Below are 22079 nucleotides of genomic sequence, written 5' to 3'. Positions count from 1 at the left end.
TTGGGTGGCCATTGGATTATATTAACCAGTAAAATGGACCATAACTTTCGTGTGAAATTGCTTTGAATACAAAGGCAGGGCTCTTTGAAATCTTCCAAAATGAATTAGGACATAAGAGGACTTCGAATATAGTGTAGTGTTGTAGGATATCACATGGTTGGCTTCGTACAACTACAGCCCTTGCTTACTTTTTTATACCCTACATTACAAGGTGATCAGGGTATTATGCCTTTGTGCATTTGTTTGTAACAGGCAAAAGGAAACGAGATAGACCCATAGTTCCTTTTGATGATCTGCATAGAATCACATTCTGAGTCGATTTATACATGTCCGTCCGTCCGTCTGTCCATGTATTTTTTTGTAAACAAAGTACAGTTCGCATTTATTGCCCTATCCAGATGAAATTTTGCAAAATCATTTGTTTGGCCCAAGGACGAACCCTATTGAAATTGGAGATAATCGGTCAAAATTTAGATATAGCTCACATATATATCTTCGTCCGATTTGCCTTTTATTGTGCACCAAACGTGTAATATCAGCCCGAATAGCATGGAATTTTGCACATACAACCAAATTTGGCCTGTATGCCAAATTTGATCGAAATCGGTTCAGATATAGCTATAGCTCCCATATATATTGTTCATCCGATTTGTTATTTTTGTCTTCCGCAGCCGTAATATTCACTCTGTAACAACAATATTTGGGGAAATTTATCAAATACAGCTCAGAAGTGTCTTTGCCAAATTTTATCGAGATCGGTTCAGATTTGGATATAGCTCCCATATATATATCATTATCCGATTTCAAATTAGTTATGCACCAAATGGGCAATAAAAATCCGAAAGATACAAATGTTTCGGCATATTTAGTCCTTTGAACTTAAAAATAAAATCATAATCATAGCGTCTATGATTGAATTCTTCCATAAAAACTTTTAATTGTTATGCGGAGCTCTACTAAATTAGCAAAGTGGTGTAGGGTGTCACAAAGTCGGCCCCGACCGACTTTAATGCTTTCTTTACTGGTTTTAAACTAACTTTTAGAACAATTTTCAATATAGAGGCACCACAGTCGTAGAATTTTTAAGTATTAGTTCACGAGCTATTATTGCTCTACAAACCGAAATTTTCAAACAAATATTTAAAAACTTGAGGAGCATCACAATCTTGGAGACCTTTTTAAGGACAATAGCCACGTCTTATCCCGAGATTTTAAACATTTTTTAAACTTCCTTCCTAATCCTTTACTATGTATACTATACATAGTACATAGCCCTGGGATTAGAAAACCCCTAATTCTCTTATCAATCAAATAACATTTTCTTTAACCACTGTCCAACATTTTTGTCACACTCATATATATAATTTTTCTATATTCATAGAGCTTCATTAGTTGCCTGGTCTTCTAACGCACACACACGCACACACTCGCACACATTTAGTTTGTTTAGCTGGTTGATTGTTTGGTTGCTTTGTCATTTTGCAGGCTTGATGGCTGATCTGGCTGGTTGACCATTTTTTTGTGTAGGATGGTTGGTTGGTTGGCTGGCTGGTTGGCTGGCGGTTGACTGTTCGGTTGATGTGTCTGATGCGATAATCCATAGGAATTAATGAATAAACCATTAACAAATAAACTAACAATCCAAGTGCAACAATAGTCTTTATTGTCCTCTGATAAAGGGTAGCACAGCCTCAGCAGAACGACAACGTCGGGTGTTGAGGACAAAAGCCAGCATACACATTGATTTTTGGCCTATGATACGGTAATATTACGCACTCACGCATCCGTATACTGGCTACTACAACCCTTATCGGCAGGATGTTTAACATGATTTCAGTCGTAACTCAAAATTAAGCGAAAAAATTCGGGTTTGTGAGCAATGACATTTTGTGACCAATCAACCCAAGGGTGTTTGTAAAAATCGAAGTGAGTGAGCGTGGGTTATTTTTATATTGAGAGACTGTAAATTATGTGAAATATTTTCAAGCTGACCTAAGAAAATTGCTTTCTTTTAAAATATACAATATTTGAAATCGTTAGGAGGTTCGACTCGAACGATTTCTTGCAATATTGGACTTGTCGAAGTTTTATTAAGGGGCCTATGTAGCAATACCCTTTTATAGTCCTTATAGATACACTGACATTAGCAAATTGCATACTTGTTTGACGCTTTGATAGTAAACTGGTATTCATCGGATGCTCGTTTTTTACTCTTTTCATATTCTGGTAGAAATCTTATGACAATATAGTAAAGAATTCAATACCTTTGCAAAAGGTGGAAATTAATATTTTAATACCTCCAAACTTTTGGACATTTGTAGGACAATGTCGTCTCATTAAAATAAAGAGTATAAGGTATAAATATCTGTAGGTAGAGTTATTTTGGAGCTATACCAAAACGTGGACCTATATAGGCCAAAAGTCCTGCAGATCTAACACACTCTGAGTAATTTTTATCAAACTGCATCCTTTCGTTCGGAAGCTAGAGTGATTTTCACAGAAGAACAGATACACAGACGGACATCGCTAAATCGACATACGATTTGATGCTGATTAAGAATATACACTTTGTAGGGTCTACAGTGTATATTTCGAGGTGATACAACCGAATGACAAACGTAATTACCCGTCATACTTTCATGGATGGTATATTAAGTAAGTAAGGGCTATTGTCGTGCGGGGACGATCATATGAAACACAACAGCACTGCAATATAATGGAAAGCCCCCTTAGGTCCAAAACCAGTTTGGCCGATTTCGTATTTGAATAAGCCATACAGCCGTCCGAATGTATGGCTGTCCGTCTGTCGTTTGTCCATGTATTATTGTAAAACGGAATACAGGTCGCATTTATTGCCCGATCGAAATTAAATTTTGTTCAAATCATTTGTGTGACCCAAGGACGAAGCCTATAGGAATTGGATAATCAGTCAAAATTTAGATATAGCTCTCTGTTCGATTTGCCTCTTATTGTGAGCCGAATATGTAATAATAGTCCAATAAATGTACGTAAGATTTGGTGGAAATCGATGTAGATATAGCTACATCTTCCTAATATATAATTCATCCGATTTGTTATTTTTGTCCTCCACAGACGTAATATGCATATTTAGGGAAATATATTAAATATAGCTCCGAAATTCCTTTGTCAAATTTTATCGAGATCGGTTCAGATTTAGATATAGCTTCCATATATATCTTTACTCGATTCCAAGTTGTTTGGGCATCAAATATTTAATATAAGTTCGAAATAAATGGATTTTGGCATATAGGAACGAGTTAATACTGGAAGAATTAATTTGGTTAAAATATAGCTGTAGGTTCCGTATGTTTAATCCGGTTTTGTGTTTAAGTACCTTACATCCGTAAAATACTCTCCACAACAACGATTTTGGTCCCAGCATAAAAATACCTCTGGTAAATGTCATGGAGATCGGTTCAGATTTGGATGTAGCTCCCATATATATTTTCATCCGATTCATGTTTATTGTGCCTAAAAAGTGTAACACCAAATCAAATAAAAACAAGTAAAAAAGTTATAATTTCGGCAGGCCCGAACTTTGAATACCCTCCACTTGGTACAAATTTAACAAATAAAAAAAATTAAATCCGTTAAAAATTCTGTTAAAATCTTAAAAATACCGAATGTAGCCGTAAATTAGGGCCTATATAGGCAACTTTTGTCACAAGCTATTACAATATTCCAAAGGCGAAACTAAAAAAAAACTGTTTATAATGTAGCTAAAATCATCAAAATACCGAATAGAGGGAGGTACCATGGGGGTTATAAAACGTGGACCTGCACAGAGAATTTTCTGTCATAGGCTGTATTATCCACTACGAATTTTGAATACAAAATTTGAAATAATTTCGGTAAACAATGTCGCTAAAATCATCAAAATACCGAATATCGGGAGTACCGTTATATGGGGGCTATACGAAGACGTGGACCTACACAGACAATTTTCTCTCATGGGCTGTAGTATTCATTGTGAAATTCAAATACCACTTGAAATAGTTCCGGTAAATAATGCCGTTAAAATCATCAAAATACCGAATATCGGGGGGTACCGTTATATGGAGGCTATACGAGGACGTGGACCTAAATGGCTCATTTTCTGTCTTAGGAGATAGTATCCCTTACGAACTTCAAATACCAAAATTGAAACAATTTGGGTTAATAATGTCGCTAAAATCATCAAAAAACCGAATATCGGGGTATGCCGTTATATGGGGGCTATACGAAGACGTGGACCTATATGGCCCATGTTCTGTTTTATGCTCTAGTATCTATTACGAGCTTCAAATACCAAATTTGAAACAATTCCGGTAAATATTGTCGATAAAATCATAAAAATACCAAATATCGGGGGGTACCGTTATATTTGGGGCTATACGAAGACGTGAACCTACATAGCTCATTTACTGTCTTAGGATTACGAACTTTAAGTACCAATTTTGAAACACTTCCGGAAAATAATGTCGCTAAAATCATCAAAATACCGCATACCGGGAGCTACCATTATATGGGGGCTATACGAAGACGTGGACCTACATGCCCATTTTTCAGTACTAAAAGTCCTGCAGACATGATACACACTTCACTAAAATTTTATCAACCTACTTTATTTCGTTCGGAAGCTAGAGTGATTTTCACAGACGGACGGACATTGATAAATCGACATAGAATGTTATGCTCATCAAGAATAGTTATACTTTATGGGGTCTAAAATTATATTTCGAGGTGTTACAAACGGAATGACAACAAATAACAGACGGACGGACACACATACCTAGATCGGCTCAGCTCGGAGAAAAAAAGGGAAGGTCCATTTAAAACATCGGGTCTAGGACCAATATTTCGAGGTGTTACCAGATATTTTTCCCAATCAAACAAATAATACCCCGCACATATAGAATTGTAGGGTACTGATAGTTTTCAGTACGAATTCTCAAAAACTCCGTCTACCAATCAGCAGCTACTAATGTGCCAAATTTCTTAAATATTCTGAATTTTGAAACACTGGTCGCTAATATCCTTATAGTTCCGTTTGCCGTATTCAATGCAATTTTAATTAATTTCTTTAGATTACCAATGTTTAAAAATAATTAATTTATTTTCTAATTTCAAATTTTCCCAAAAGTCATAGCATGTTTCCATTAGAGCTATTAACTTCCGGTGCGGTAACGACGCTATGAATGAATGATTTAACTCAAAATTAGCAAATAACAATCAAATTCCAAACAGTAGTCGGCCGGTATATCAATTGAATGTGCCATAAACAGAACAATGGGCCATGGGCACTAATATGGAGTTACACCCATACCGGCGTACGCTTTCCATACATACTTGTCTCACACACAGCTCTTCAAAGGACACACGCGTTGCTCGCTCACAGTGATGCAATAATTCTTGTTGGCTTGACTTAATGCATCATCTACAAGTATGAGAGCGTCGTGTGTATGAGTGTGTGTCGCGGTACCAGTGCGTGTGTGAGTGTTTATTCAATGGATTTTCGTTATTTTTGTCAACAATAACAACAACGACGAATAAATGAATGACTGGTTGTCGCTCTGCCGCCCCTCCGTCCAATCGTCCTTCAACACATCTACACAACAATCACATGATTATTGTGTTGCAAAGTCAACATTAAACTGTGGCATTTGATTTGCTTTTTGGCTTATCAATTGTTTTGCAATCAGCAATAAATTCTTTTAACATCAGCAGCAGAGGCCCATACCCCGAGTACCACCAGCGACAGCCATCAATGGCCCTTGGCTGGCAGGCGGACAGGCAGAGGGGGTGGTGGCTGGGGTTAAACGTCGTCTGTCCTTCATTATCAAAAGCATTCGCAACATTTTATTAAAAATTATTTGTTCAATTTGCAATTGCAGCAGGCTGAGCTGGTTGCCGGCTGACTGGCTGGCTTGTTGGCTTTGTGTACACAAAGAGCCAGTGTCGACCAAATAACAGTGTGGGAAATGAAAATAATAGTAAATGATATGAGGAAACAATTAGACAAAATATATTGCTTGGAACCAGAGTTGAGGTGGCAATGCCAGTATGAAACTGTGAGATTGTGCTATGTGACATTTCACAATGGGCTTTATGGTTGCGCATTGGATAAGCTGGAGAGGCAAGGCTTTGTTCAGAATTCCTCATAATGTATTTATGCGTTAGACAATTGTACCACAAACAATTGAGGTAGTTTCCTTGTTATTTCCATATATAATCTCTCAAACTATGTAGCCAATTTTGCTTGATTAAACTTTGTAAGAATTTAAAAACTATAGTATTCCTTTAGGAATGTGTCTACTTCGTATTTTGTACATCTTTTCTATTATTTTCTTCTCTGTAGAAATTCTTTGGGACTAATTGTTTTTCATCAAGCCTTTTTGTCTCGTCTATCATTCACTTGCCACAACTACCAAAGGAATGGCTTAAGATGAAGTTTTTTTCCTATATAAAGGAAATGCAAAAAAGAAAATAATCTGTAAATTTCCAAGGTGACTATATTGCAGTGTTGCTATTAAAAATTCAGCATTTGAAGATAAAAAATATCTTGGCATTCTTACAGTGGTCATAGTAAATTCAGGAACATAATTAGGAACTTTCAAAATATTTTTTTATTAATTTAAATTGAGAGAAATTCCTAGGTAAATAGTTCTCAAAACTGATGCCTCTTTCAGGCACTGGTCGATACGCAAATGGTTATGTTTTACTCTCCACCATACGACGGAGGGTATATTAAATCTGTCATGCCGCTTGCAAAACCTCGAAATATTCGTCGGAGATCGGAGAAGTTTTTTTCCTATGAAAAAGAAATGTAAAAAATAAAATAATCTGTAAATTTCCAAGGTGACAATATTGCAGTGTTGCTATTAAAAATTCAGCATTTGAAGAAAAAAAAATAGCTTGGCATTCTTACAATTGTCATGGTAAATTCAGGAACATAATGAGAAATATTTCCAGGAACTTTGAAAATGTTTTTTTTTTATTAATTTAAATGGAGAGAAATTCCTAGGAAAATAGTTCTCAAAATTGATGCCTCTTTCAGGTAGTGGTCGATACGTAAATGGTTATGTTTTACTCTCCACCATACGATGGAGGGTATATTAAATCTGTCATGCCGTAATACCCCTAAATATTCGTCGGAGATCTCAAAAATAATGTACATATTCTAGATCAAGGTAAAAATTTTAATCTCATAGCTATGAACGTTCCATTTGGGCACAGTATAAGGTATAGTCTGATACCCCTAGATTATCGGTATATTGAAGGTTTCCACCACAATTTCCAACCAAATTAGATGATAATATGGGTTTCTAAGGCATATCCTAAGCTAGCACATTTTATTCTTTTCATTATTTAATTTTATTTTTAATTTAAACCCATTTTTAACCCACTTATATCCTCTACATTACGGTACCTTCCGATATTCGGTATTTATACCCTACACCACAAGGTGGCCAGGGTATTATGTCTTTGTGCATTTGTTTGTAACAGGCAAAAGGAAACGAGATAGACCCATAGTTCCTTTTTCTGATCTGCATAGAATCACATTCTGAGTCGATTTATGCATGTCCGTCCGTCCGTCTATCAGTGCATCTGTCCATGTATTTTTGTAAACAAAGTACAGGTCGCATTTATTGCCCGATCCAAATGAAATTTGCACATATCATTTGTTTGACCCAAGGACAAACCCTATTGAAATTGGAGATAATCGGTCAAAATTTAGATATAGCTCCCATATATATCTTCGTCCGATTTGCATTTTATTGTGCACCAAATGTGTAATATCAGCCCGAATAGTATGAAATTTTGCACAAACAACCAAATTAGGCCTGAAAATAAGTATGCCAAATTTGATCGAAATCGGTTCAGATATAGCTATAGCTCCCATATATATTGTTCATCCGATTTGTTATTTTTGTCCACAGCCGCCGTAATATGCACTCTGCAACAACAATATTTGGGGAAATATATAAAATACAGCTCAGAAATACATTTGCTAAATTTTATCGAGATCGGTTCAGATTTGGATATAGCTCCCATATAACTTCGTACAATTTACTTTTTATTGTGCACCAAATGTCTAATATTTGTCCAAATGGCAAGGAATTTGGCACTTACGACCGAATCGAGTCTAGAAGCTAATATGTCAAATTTGGTGAAGATCGGTTTAGATGTAGCTATAGCTTCCATATATTATTCATCCGATTTGTTATATTTGCTACCCACAACTGTAATAAGCACTCCGTAACAACGATATTCAGGGAAATATATCAAATACAGCTCAGAAATATCTTTGCCAAATTTTATCGAGATCGGTTCAGATTTGGATATAGCACCTGTATATACATCTTTATCCGATTTCAAATTAATTGTGCACCAAATAGGCAATACAATTCCGAATTTTAAAGATACTGCTTCGGCATATTTCGTCCTTTGAACTTTAAATTATAATTATAATCATAGGGTGTATGATTGAATTCTCCCATAAAAACTTTTAATTGTTATGTGGATCTCCACTAAATTAGCAAAGTGGTGTAGGGTATCATAAAGTCGGCCCGCCCGACTTTAGGACTTTCTTTACTGGTTTTAATGATGATTTTTCCACGAAATTGATCCAAAGTTGATACTAAATACTAAACCATTGTCAATATATGTCTGCTATAGGTCAATTTAACGGTTCCTTTAGACATTTTGTGTCTTGGCGATTTAAGCCACATTATCTAAGTGATTTTTGCAAAACTTCGATATTTTTATAGGTTCTAGCTGCGGAGGCCGAATATTGTCTATATAGAACAAAGTTTTCCAATGGCTACAGTGTGTTGGTACCCCCCATATTCGGTGTTTTGATAAGTGAAACCACATTTAATCACGGAATTGATTCAAAGTTGACATTTGAAACTTGCAGTAGATAACAACCCACATTTTGGTATAACACCCATATATCGATACCAAAACTGCGTCCTCCATACATTTTACTGGTACTAGAAGTTTATAATGGAACTAATTCGAAAATTTATCCAAAATACTTCTTTTCTTTAGCTCATAGCAGATGGTGCTATAAGTTGGACCCTGCGGAACAGAATGTTTTCTGGTTTGCTACCTTTTACAGGGTTGCCCATATTCGACGGACCCATGTTTTTTTTTTCATTCCAATCGACGAGGCTTGTCCGCAGGCAACTTTCTTTGCGTCAATTGAATTTTGTACGGGAACAAATTCAAATCAGTGCGAATAATCCGCTGTAAAGTGGACCGAGCCATGCCCAACTATTGAGAACGGCTCATACGGCAGCGATATTCTCGACCGATCGCCTTGGTCGACTCTTATATGGCCTCTTCGGATTAGAAAGAGCCTTACCAGTCGAAAATTTTTCGTATAAACGCTTAATGGTGTTCTTAGAAGGTGCACTTCTCACATTTTTTAATGTTTTAAAAGCACGTTGAGTTTTCACAATTGACTTCTTCTGTTGAATGTAAATTTCAACTATTTCAGAGCGCTCGCGTGTTGTGTATTGGTTCATGGTAAAAATCTGCTTGGACTGACGCTGCAAACGCGGTATGTCATTAAGCGGTGTGACATCTCTGTCAAAAGTTATGGCGTTGCCAGATGGGTCCGTCGAATATGGGCAACCCTGTATTTGTAAAAATTTGAAGTATAAAGGATGCGCCAAATAACTTTTTTTTTTTTTGGAAATTGGGTATATCTTCGGCTTTGTGTCACACAGCGCTAACCTGTTGAAACCAAATATTGAAAATATTTCTTCGTCATTTAATGTGAACAAAAATTCATTCAACATTGCCCGATAACGACCGACATTGCCCGATTTCGAAAACAAATTAAAAAGTATCAGTCGGTTGTTAATCAAAATTTTTAACTTCTGTGGGGGAGGTACGAGAGGGAATGAGTCGATTTTTAGTCAGATTCGATTTTCACATCAGACCTCTGGTTGAGATTGAGATTTAGATATACCAAATTTGAATAAAATCACTTACTCGTTTCGCAAGTTATGAGACATATAAGTATTGAAAAGTGAGGGAGGTACCAGAAGGAGTATCATTTGTGAGGGAGGTACCAGAAGGAGTATCATCTTCAGACTGTATCTTAAGTTAAAAGAAATATTGAGATGTCTGACATTCGAAGAGAATCAGATGCTCATTTCGTATTTTCAAAAAATGGGACCTCTTTGTGAGGAAGGTACCTTGAGCAGTGAACCGACAATCCCGTTTTTACACGAATTCTTATATTATCAAAACTTTTAGAATATCTGATGTTTATTTCGTATTTTAAAATAGATTTTAATATTGAAAATTTTGTCCCGCTGTGGGGTAGGTACAAGAGGAAGTGTTCCGACATATTCCATCTCCACACCTAGTCTTTGGCTAATAAAAAAATATATTGTGATGTACCAAGTTTGAAAATTATGGAACGATCATTTCGCATTTTGTGACCATTTTTATTAAAAGATTTTTACCACTTTGTCAGGGCCGAACCCTGACAAACCTGGTTGATCTTTTCGCGTTCTATACGGTAAATTATTGTCTGTGAAAATGTTGGCTTTTTGTAGGAAGGTACCAACAGGAGAGGACCGATATTTCTCATATCTGAACTGGATCTAAGTTTCAAAAATATTTTACTAAGTCGACTAGATCGACTCCAAATATCTTAAAATGAATTTGGTCCAAAGGGACCATTATTTTCATTAGGCACGTTTTGGCCGTATCAAAGGATATATACCCTGTGTAGCAATATGGCTGAGGGTATAAAAGTGACCCATTTATGATCTGGCCAAAATACGCATCAAACATTGATTCGTTTTGGGTGCATAGCCAAAACTTTGACTGGAATGAAGTCTGTTAAGTTCAAACTAAATCGACTCAGCTGTAGCTCCCTTATACAGGGTGAGATGAAAAAACTGATACCAACTTCAGACTGCTTTCATTTCTAAGCTACTCGTCCGACAGCTATTAAAATTATTCCAATGACAGCTCATACAAAAGCATTGTAGTGAGAATTTTCCAGTTTTCCAAAAAGTTATTCGTGATGGATAGTGTAATTTCATTTTGCTTGGCTGGAAACCCACAAATGGCTATCGGTAGATCACCCCAGCATTTAAATGTGAATAAATCTTTTATGTTTCGTACCATCGCTCATTACCGTGATACTGATAGCGTAGCCCGACGAGGATCCTCAGACGGAAGAAAACAGCAACATCAGCGGAAATGGTTCGAAAAGTAAAGAAGCTACTTGACCGAAATCCGCGTCGCAGTGACCGAAAAATGGGTCGTGATCTGAACATATCGCAATATTCCATTCGGCAAATATTGAAATATGAGCTCGCGTAAAGCCATTGAAATTCCAAAAAGTGCAAGAACATACACCGCAACAGAAAGAAAATAGACTCAAAAGAGATAAAGAGTTGCTTTGCTTGGCCGAAAGTGGTGAACCGCCGAATTTGGTTTTCTCCGATCAGAATACATTCGTTGTTCAGTAGTTTGTAAACAAACAAAATGATAGTGTTTACTCGTGTTTACCAGAGAGGTCAGCTGAAAATGGGCACCTTCGGTTGGCCACCAGACACCAGAACTCAAGCGCCGGCCATGGCGATTGTGTGAGCCGCCATAACAACCGATCACAGTAAATAACGAATATTGTCGCGAAAATATTCTGGAGGGTGTCTTAAAGCCTTGGGGACGTAAATATTTTGGCCACAGTCCTTGGACATTCCAACAGGACTCAGCACCATCGCACTCAGCACGCACCACCCAATAATGGTTACAAATGAGGTTCCTCGTTTCATGTCCAGTGCACAATGGCCACCAAATGTGACAAAGTACCACAAAGTAACATTTGGGCATCGTGTGACGGTTTCATTGGCCGTTTGAAGGCCATAATTCGTGCCAAAGGTGACCAATTCGAACAAATCTAAACTTATTCTAAAATTTGATGCTATTTCCGACATTTTTTGCATTCATTCAATAAAATTTAAAAAAAATGTAAAAATGTTGGCGTTGACTTTGTTGAAGTTTTTTTATCTCACCCTGTATATATGATTTTTTCCTTTTCATAGTTAAGTCCTGCCAAGACGTAATATGCATTTCATTAGGAACAAGATATCACATAAAGCAAAAATTGGTCGGAATCGATAAAGATTTAAATATAGCATTCTTTATCCAATCACATCACGTTATTTAAATTGTAAACCATATGTCAAACTCTGACTGGAATAAAGTCTTTCAAGTTTAGACGAAATCGATGTACCTATAGCTCCCAAATATATATGTCTCCCTCGATTTTATATTCAGGGTTACCATATTCGACGGACCCATCTGGCAACGCCATAACTTTTGACAGAGATGTCACATCGCTTAATGACATACCGCGTTTGAAGCGTCAGTCAAAGCAGATTTTACCATGAACCAATACACGCCACGCGAGAGCTCTGAAATAGTTGAAATTTACATTCAACAGAAGAAGTCAATTGTGAAAACTCAACGTGCTTTTAAAACATTAAAAAAATGTGAGAAGTGTGCCTTCTATGAACACCATTAAGCGTTTTTACGCCACTGAAAATCCTCAGGAGATTCAAGAAGTGGCTCTTCATGACGAAAAAGTCACAGTTTGGTGCGGCGTTAGTGCGAAAACAGTCATTGAACCGTTTTTCTTCCAAAATGAAAATGACCATGCTGTTTCCATCAATCAGGAGAGTTATCGCGACATGATGACCAATTTTGTGATGCCAATTATTCGTCGAAAGCGTATGAGGCAGTTCTGGTTTCAACAAGATGACGCTCCACCGCACACAAGTCGCATAACAATCGATTTTCTGAAGAATTTCTTTCATGGGTCCGTCGAATATGGGCAACCCTGTACATATATGCCTTTTAAAGTCATCACTTGTACTTTCTAGCAGTAAGTTACGAGTTTAATCGATCGGAAATAGATTAAGATATAGCTTTAGTATATTACTTCAATCAGGATTTGAAATTAAAACCGCTTTAGATTTAGATTTGCTAAATATACACAGGGTTGTAGGGTATCATAAAGTCAGTCAAGCACCATTTTTGTCCCTTTTGCCATCCAATGATTATTCTGAATAACATTTTAAAACTAATCAATTTTCATATCTTTTTTTCCACACTGTACCTTGCCTTAGCTTAATTTTTTTTTTTTTTTTTTTGGTTTTGTTTTAACTTTTTTTTACTCTTTCGTTCATTCCTTCATAACTTCCCTAAATCTTTAAAGAAGCTTTAAATATTTTTGCTGTCAAGTGCACTTTCAATTTGTAACTTTCGGAAAGTGGAAAAAGAATGTTGTTGTTCTCAGTTTTTCTTTTTTGTTGTATTTTTTTTTTTATCAAAATTATGAATTTTGCATATTCCTTTACAATTTAATTCTGTTGCTATATCTCATGTGGTTAGCCATAAAATAAATAATTACTTTTCATAAAACATATCTTTTTTTTTTGGAAAGCATTTTGGTTTGCATTTTAAAATAGCTTAATGTTTTTACACATAGACATTTTCAAATTAGATGAAGAAAATTTACCCTTTTTATGGTTATATTTAAAACAATTTCGAAATATCAAATTTGGTGAAGAGATGCCGGATTGTATGTTTTGGAAGGATATCATAAATCGTAATTATTTTTCCAGTTTTAAATGAGGGGTTTAATTCACTTTTAAGAAAATAAAAATAAAACAAGTAAGCAAAGGCTACAGTCGAGCGGGGCCGACCGTTGAATACCCTACAACACTATAATAAACGATACAGTTTATATAGGCGAAAGAATTCCACAAGATATTGTGACAAATAATAAAAGAAAACCATCAGGTTTCGTTCTCTAATTTTGGAATAATAGCAACTTAAACTAATTTGCTCATCTAATTTATTGGTAGATGTTGCACTGAAATTGTCTTCCTAGATCTGGAACCAATATTTCCCAAAGACCTATAATCTCTCAGAAGTGGCAAAAGATTAACATTTATTATTGGTTTTTGACTGAAACGCATCTATATGAGATACAGACATTAGACTATATTCTTCAACGAAATCAGCGGTAACGAAATAGTCAGAAGTGAATTCTCCAAAAAGTCACTGGAATGGACATTTTCTTATTTTGTCTACAAAAGTTGGCAAACTCCTTCACACATTGAATATTTTTGGATGGCCATCCAAAACTGCTTGGCTTTTGCAATGTCCGGTAACCCCCATTCAAATGTGCCTGAGGATCGGGCGATAATTACGACCTGCTGACAATTTTGCAGTTTTTTGGTCCATTTCAACCCCTAAATATATGACGATCATCTCCAAAAAGAGTAGGCTTCTATTCTGACCCTCATCTTATCCCCATGCAAAATTTTGTAAGCATCGGGCCATAAATGCGATCTGTATATGATATCCTGATATCCTAACTACTTAGTTTTGTTAGCTGTAATTTTAATTCAATTTAATTCAAAATTAAAATATGCCAAAAATATGACAAAATTGAAAAAATATGAGAAAATTTTACAAAATCAATATTTTCATATTTAGATAGATATTTTTATGCGATTTTTTTTTTTGACGTTTTTTCTTTCCTGCGAAGATGCCATTCTGAATAAATGAGAACTGTCGAAATCAGTTCAGCCGTTCTCGACATATAAGAGATTTTTCAAGCATGTCTTCTTTGATAAACATATATATCGCACATATTTTGCTATATATCCGATTTGTTGGATGTTAACATCAATGTAAAGATCAGAAGTAACCTTGTCATGGCTTTGTGATTTCGCCGGGATTTAAAATATTCGCGGTTTAATGAACAATTTTGAATTTTTTCAACAAAAAAGATATGGTCTATTTTAAACGCTAAATATTATCCGATGACCACCCAAATTGGTAGGCTTCTTCCCTGCCCTAAACTCTAGCTACATGCGAAATTCCGCGTCGATTGGTCTATAATTGCGACCTATACAGCAAGTGCAAAATCAGGATTTTTTTCAGTTTTTGGTTCATTTCAACCCCTAAATATTATGCGATCATCACCAAAAGAAATAGGGTTCTATTCTGACCCTAACCCCACCTTCGTGCAAAATTTCGTGAAGATCGGACCATAATTGCGACCTGTAGAGTGATTACAAATTAACATGGACAGACGGACGGACGGACATACATAGCTAGATCGACTCAGCTCGGCGAGATAGGAAGATCCATATATACTTTCCTATGTGGGAAATCAATATTTCGTGGTGTTACATAATTTTTGGCCCAATCAAACTTATAATACCCCCAACACATAGTGTTGTAGGGTATAAATACAAAAATAATTTTGAACGAAAAATAATATGTGGAAAACTGAAATGACCCAACTTTTGATTTTTTATTTTAATATAATTAAATTTTGGGAGGCTGCACACCTACGAGGCATTGAATCTATAACACGCTCAATTTGATTCTTGGGTATGCTTTCCCAGTCACCCCGAATTCTTTAGAAAAAGTTGCGCTTATTTATTTCCGAATCTCGCTTGATCTTCCTATCTACGATACTACAAAGGTTTTCTATGGAGTTTAGGTCAGGTGATTGTGCCGGCCCTAACAAAACATCAATTTTTGACTCCCGCAACCAATATTTGACAAGTTTTGATACAAGTTTGGGATCATTGTCATGCTGAAACACCCAAATCAGCCGAATATAAGGGAACAATTTGATGTCCAACACATCTTTGTAAACAAACCGATCCACAACTTCCTTTATTTTCCAAGTCCATAGAAAGAAAAACAGCGCCACGCCATTTTTGGCCCTCCCTCATGCTTCACTGTACCTTTGCAATACTGCGGCTTGAGTCCTTCATTTTTTGGTCTTCTCACCGTGAAATTTTTCACGTGTGAGCCTTTAATATTAAACGTAGACTCATCCCAGAAATAATGTTTTTTCCATTGAGCTTGATTCCACTTAATATTATCGTTTCCGAAAGCCTTTTCAGATATAAATGGTTTTTAGATGTCTTACGGGCATGCAGACCAGCTGCAACTACTCGTCTACGCACTGATCTCGAACTTATATCAAATGATTATTCTCTCACCAATCCAGTTGAACTCTTAAATAGTTGTTTTTTATTTCTCTCACAATTTGTGGATCAGTACGGGCTGAAGTTTTTCACGGCCTTCATCCGCTATAGACTATTACTACTGATCCAGTTTCAAAAAACCGACTTAGTATACAGAAATAATTATGAAATCACATAAATATTTATGAAATGATTCTCGGAAATAATTTTCTGTGATATTTTGTTTTGATAGTCACTGATAATTTGCTGTTTTATTCAGGTACTGTATTTGCTTCTAGCCATTTTTAAATTTTTTGGGCAGTACTTAGAAAGGAAAACTTTTTCATTTTCTTAATTTTTGAAAAGGTTACAGGTCATTCATTCTCCTTGTAATTTCAGTTGCTTTAGTTTTGGCCACCAGTGTATATAGAATTTACCATCTGGGAATTAGTGCACCAAGTGTGAACCCAAAAATACTTTTTCTAAAATTTCCTGTATTACTCTCGGAAAAGTGCGGGGTGCCATAAAAACATCAGTCCATTCAGTTCACATTTCTTCTGATATCATCATATTCATATATGAGTTCCTGTGAAACAAAACATTTCACATCACTTTTGAATGACACATCAAATGCACAACAAAACGCACACACCGTCATACACGTCGCAACTGACTGTTGGAAGCCAAACTATAAAACATGGCTACAATTCCAAAGAATAATGCAAAATAAACAGAAAAGTTCACAATAATACAAAAGCAATGAATGCTGTGCAAATAATATGCAGGACAGCATTTTTTTACTTGCCACCATAGCACGCATATGCATAAATAATAAGTTCGCATAAAACACGCGTTTACACTGCTGTAAAGAAATACAATAGAACATAAAATGCCGAGTAAGTTTTCCACCGTTGTAGGATATATGTAAAGGATATGTGAGAAACATTGGTTTTAAACGATGTGAAGAAAGTATTTTAACGACAAATTTCCGAATTTCCGAAAGGATCCAAGCGTTTATAAGTTAAACAAGTTAAAAAGCAGTAAGTTCGGCCGGGCCGAACTTTTAATACCCTCCACCATTTGCAACGAATTTGGAAATTTTTAAAAAATAAAATCCCTAAAAAATTCTGTTAAAATTTAAAAAATACCGAATATAGCCGTAATATTGGGTTCTATACGACGTGAATAATGTAGCTAAAATCATCAAAATACCGAATATCGGGAGGTACCATTATATGGGGGCTGTACGAAGACGTGGACCTGCACAGATAATTTTCCGTCTTAGGGTGTAGTATCCATTTTGAACTTCAAATGCCAAATTTGAAACAATTCCCGTGAATAATGTCGCTAAAATCTTCAAAATACCGAATATAGGGAGGTACCGTTATATGGTGGCTAATTGAAAACGTGGACCTACATGGCCCATTTACGAACTTAACCTGCCTACTGGAAAAATAAACATGTGTGCAAAATTTTAGCCACCTATCTCAATTCATTCGAAAGATAGCGTGATTACAACAGACAGACAGACGGACAGACAGGCAGACGGACAGACAGACAGACAGACAGACGGACATCGCTAAATCGACTTAGAATTTTACGCTGATCAAGAATATATATACTTTGATGGGTCTGATATGAGTATTTCGAGGAGTTACAAACGGAATGACAAAATTAATATACCTTCCATAGTATGGTGGAGGGTACAAAAATATGAAATGGAGGAAAACTGACGAGGCTGAAACTTTTTTAATTTAAAGTATTATATAAGAATGTGGTCAAAAACAAAAAAGCTTTAAGTTCGGCCGGGCCGAACTTCGAATACCCTCCACTATTTGGTACAAATTTAACAATTTTCAAAAAAACAAAATCCGTTAACAATTCTGTAAAAATCTTAAAAATACCGAATGTAGCCGTATATTAGGGTCCATACGACGTGGACCTGCATAAGTAACTTTTGTCACAGGCTATTAAATATTCAAATGCGAAAGTTGAAAAAAACCTGTTTATAATGTAAAATACCGAATATAGAATCCATTACGAACTTCAAATACGAAATTTGAAATAATTCGGGCAAATAATGTCGCTAAAATCATTAAAATACCGCATATCGGGAGGTACCGTTTTATGAGGGCTATACGAATACGCAGACCAACATGGCCCATTTTCTGTTACGAACTTTAATTACCAATTTTGAAAAAAATTTCGGTAAATAATGTCTAAAATAAATTCATTTCGTTCGGAAGCTAGAGTGATTTCCACAGACGGACGGACATTGATAAATCGACATAGAATTTTATGCTGATCAAGAATATAAACACTTTGTGGGGTCTAAAATTTATATTTCGAGGTGTTGCAAACGGAATGACAAACTTAATATACCCTCCATATTATGGTGGAGGGTATAAAAAAAAACAGTAAAGAAAGGCGAATGTATACAGGGTGAGAAAAAAAAAACTGTAACAAAGTCAAAAGCCATACTTTTAACTTTTTTTATTTAAATTTTATTGTATGAAAGCAAATAATGTCGGAAACAGCATCAAATTTGAAAATAAGTCTAGATTCGTTCGAATTGGTCACCTTTGGCACGAATTATGGCCTTCAAACGGCCAATGAGACCGTCATACGCTGCCGAATGCTGCTTTACGGTATTTTGGCCCATTCCCTGCGAAACACTTGTCTGAGATGGTCGACATTTTGATATGTTTTAGTGCCAACCTCCATACACAATAGTCCAACGGATTGGTATCCGGAGATTTTGGTGGCCATTGTGCGCTGGAAATGAAGCGAGGAACCTCATTTTTTAACCATTCTTGGGTGGCGCGTGCTGAGTGCGATGGTGCTGAGTCCTGTTGGAATGTCCAAGACTTTAATACACCCTCCAGAATATTTTCGCGATAATATTCGGCATTTATTCTGTTGCGACGATCGATTAATATGAGCGGAGAGCGACCATTGGCTGTTTTGTCGGCCCACACCATCACCATGGCCGGCGCTTGAGTTCTGGTGGCCAACTGAAGGTGCACAATTTCAGCTGACCTCTTTGGCAAGTAAACACTATCATTTTGTTTGTTTAAAAACTGCTGCACAACGAATGTTTTCTCATCGGAAAAAAAATCGGTAGTTCACCACTTTCGGCCAAGCGAAGCGAATTCTTAGCTTTTTTGAGTCTATTTTATTTCTTTTGCGGTGTAAATTCTTACATTTTTTGCAATTTCAATGACTTTATCTCGAGCTAGTTTTTCTATATTTGCCGAATGCAATATTGCGATATGTTTAGCTCAAGAGGCATATTTCAGCCACTGAGACGCGGGTTTCGATCAAGTCGATTTTATACTTTTCGAACCATTTCTGCTGATGTTGCTGTTTTCTTCTCTCTCTTCCTTGACGTCTTGTGGTTTTCCAGCCAAATATATAGAAATCCCACTTTCACGCTTGAATTCCATCACGAATAACTTTATTTCTAGGAGGATATCATCCTTAAATATATCTATGATCATTACTCCTTGATTGCCAATTGACTCCATATATTATGAACCTGTTCTCCTACAGATTATCGTGATTACTTCCGTTTCCGTTAATTTGACACATTTTAGGAAAATCATGTTGAGAGCAAATATTTCTCAATTTTCCTAAAAAGAGGATCCCGGTATTTTAAAGTCAAAATCTTTTTTCAATATTTTAAGAAAAAAGTTTTTTTTTTTTTTTTTGATATCATAAATTAAAAGTGCTAAATATTATCCTCCCGATTCTATGTTAACTGTCAGCAAAATATACTCATGTTTTACATGTTGTTTTAAAAGCAAAATACTTTCTTTAAATCGGTGTATTTTTCTTCGCCTAACTTTACACCATTTAAAAAGACTTGACGCTGTTTCAAAAACACAGACAATATTCAAGTTTGTGTTATTTCTTTCAACAATATTTCGTACATTTGCATAGTCAAATCATAAAAGAATAGCAAAGAGTTACAGAGACAAACGCGTAGACAGATAATCAAACAAACACACTGACACAGCCCTCACACAGACTTACGACACAATTCAACATCAGACTGTGCAATCAAATAACTTGTCTCAGTTATGTTTGGAAAATGCTGGTGCTGCTGTTGTTGCTATTGTTGCCATAGTTGTTGCATAAAAGTGCTGCATCAGCACACCGCCAACATTACCCTTGAAATATTTTCACACAAACTCAAACAGACAGTCACAAACACACAGACACACGCCGAAAAGCCTTGTGTTTGTGTTGAATATCCTTGTTGATGGGATGCTGGCAGTCGGGTATTGTTGTGAAGTTGTTGGTTGGTTCTCGTTGTTGTTGCCAATAGTTCTTGCCGCTGTCCATGCGAATTTTTGTAGTCTATTATATTTATGTAGTTGTAGTGGTGCTAATAGTTGAAGCTACAATGTATTACAGTTGTTGTTGGTGTTTTTGTTACGACTGTATTCATTTGAGTGTATGTGTGTGTGCGCTTGTTTGTTTGTTCGGATATCTGATGACGTTGTTGTTGTTGTTATTCTTGTAGCAAAAACTAATCGCAACAAAAACATCAAAATACAAAATATTGCACAAGTTCATAACAACCATTAAAAGGAAATTAAAATATTGCAATAAAAAAAGAGAAAAATGAAATGGTGAGAGAGGGAGAGAGAGAGAGAAAAATAAGGGGATTAGTGAAAAATTCTTTTTAATTGTACATCTCATTTCAATTAGAACTCTGGACTAAACAAAACAAATGGAACATGAGGAATTTCCTGTTCCTTTTAAAAAAGGATATTTTCTCGCTCCCTCTCTCTGCATGTTGTGTTTTGCTCTCATTAAAGGATATTTCTAACTCAAGGTTATTACTGGGAAATTTCAAAACAAGAGAATTTTGTGGTAATCATTTTTTTACATGCATGCGCCTAATATAAAATATTTCCTCTCCCTCTTCTTTAAATTTGTGTTATGTTTACTCACCCCGTGTTTTTTCGCTCTTGCTCTCTTTTCAGGATTTTTCGTATATTGGGGTTGAGCACACAGGCAAACAATAAGGCCTGCAATACACCTGTAACAAGGATATGAATTAATGGAATGTGCTCTCACAATTGTCATTTACTCTCTTTCCACATCGCTCTCTTGCCGAGTAAATTGTGGAGAAATAACGTTTGAGGACCAAGGAAAACGACTTTAGCCAACGATTGTGTGTGGTGGTCGTGCTCGCGAGCACATGAATTCGAATGTTTTGACAAAGTTTATTTAACGGTTAACTTCGGCAATAACGGTAGTCAGTTCGTAGCGGTTAGTGATAGAGAACGCACCACAGATGCTTAACGTTCTTTTGTTTGACGACGAGTGAGAAAAATTCTAATAAGAGAAAACAAAATTCTTAAACAAGAAACAGAAATTACGGGAATACAGCTTTAATGCAAGCAAAATAGAAACGAAAAAATAAGAAAATATTCAAAATAAAATTTAATTTGGAATTTCAATGAAAAAGTGTTGACAAAAAGGAAATTGAAAATAAAATAAAAAAAAACAAAATTCTCAGCAACCATGACATAAAGCTCAAATAACTCAAGTGGAAGAAAAATGCTATAATAAAAATAAAAAATTAAGTGCAAAATTCCAATAAAAAATATATAATCCTTTTGCTCAATTTGTATTAAAATCTCACATAAATCTATGTTGAGGCCTGAGGAAGCAATTATCAACATTAATAAATAAATATAATAACAAAAAAATCTCCCCTTAAAAGATAAAAATCTGCAAGCAAAAAAAGTGTTACAAAAATGTGCTCAATAACAAAATATCTCAATAAATCACCGCCTTCGGGGCTTAACCTATCGATGTTGTTGTTAACACATATCCTAGTGCTGCTCTTACATTTTGTGGATTATGGCCATGCTGATTATGAAAATACCTGGAATTTGTATTATGAACAGCCCTGTTGTATGGGTTCCCAGCATAGTAGCGGACATCATTTGAAACATCACAAAGGTAGGGAAACCCAAATTTTGAGTTTTTTCTGGGGGGTTATTAAAAATATTTCGAACTTCA

At 35.8% G+C, this 22079-nt stretch overlaps 1 protein-coding gene across 3 annotated transcripts in view; it reads left to right on the top strand.

The window, feature by feature from the left end:
• Positions 1 to 22079, top strand: part of LOC101895019 (semaphorin-2A) — a 308952-nt gene that overhangs the window by 115044 nt on the left and 171829 nt on the right. For 2 of the 3 annotated variants that reach the window (XM_059120027.1, XM_059120025.1), the window contains exon 2: positions 21032 to 22019. In XM_059120027.1, the coding sequence (XP_058976010.1) occupies positions 21812 to 22019 (208 nt within the window). In that variant the 5' untranslated portion in view covers positions 21032 to 21811. Of the gene's footprint in view, positions 1 to 21029; positions 22020 to 22079 lie in introns of those variants that run through there. The other variant, XM_059120026.1, reaches the window with a different exon arrangement.

Source organism: Musca domestica, unplaced genomic scaffold, assembly GCF_030504385.1.
Source record: "Musca domestica strain aabys unplaced genomic scaffold, Musca_domestica.polishedcontigs.V.1.1 16, whole genome shotgun sequence".
In the NCBI taxonomy this organism is placed as follows: domain Eukaryota; kingdom Metazoa; phylum Arthropoda; class Insecta; order Diptera; family Muscidae; genus Musca; species Musca domestica.
Note: the sequence above shows the minus strand (reverse complement) of the source record. Positions and strands in the feature narration are given on the sequence as shown.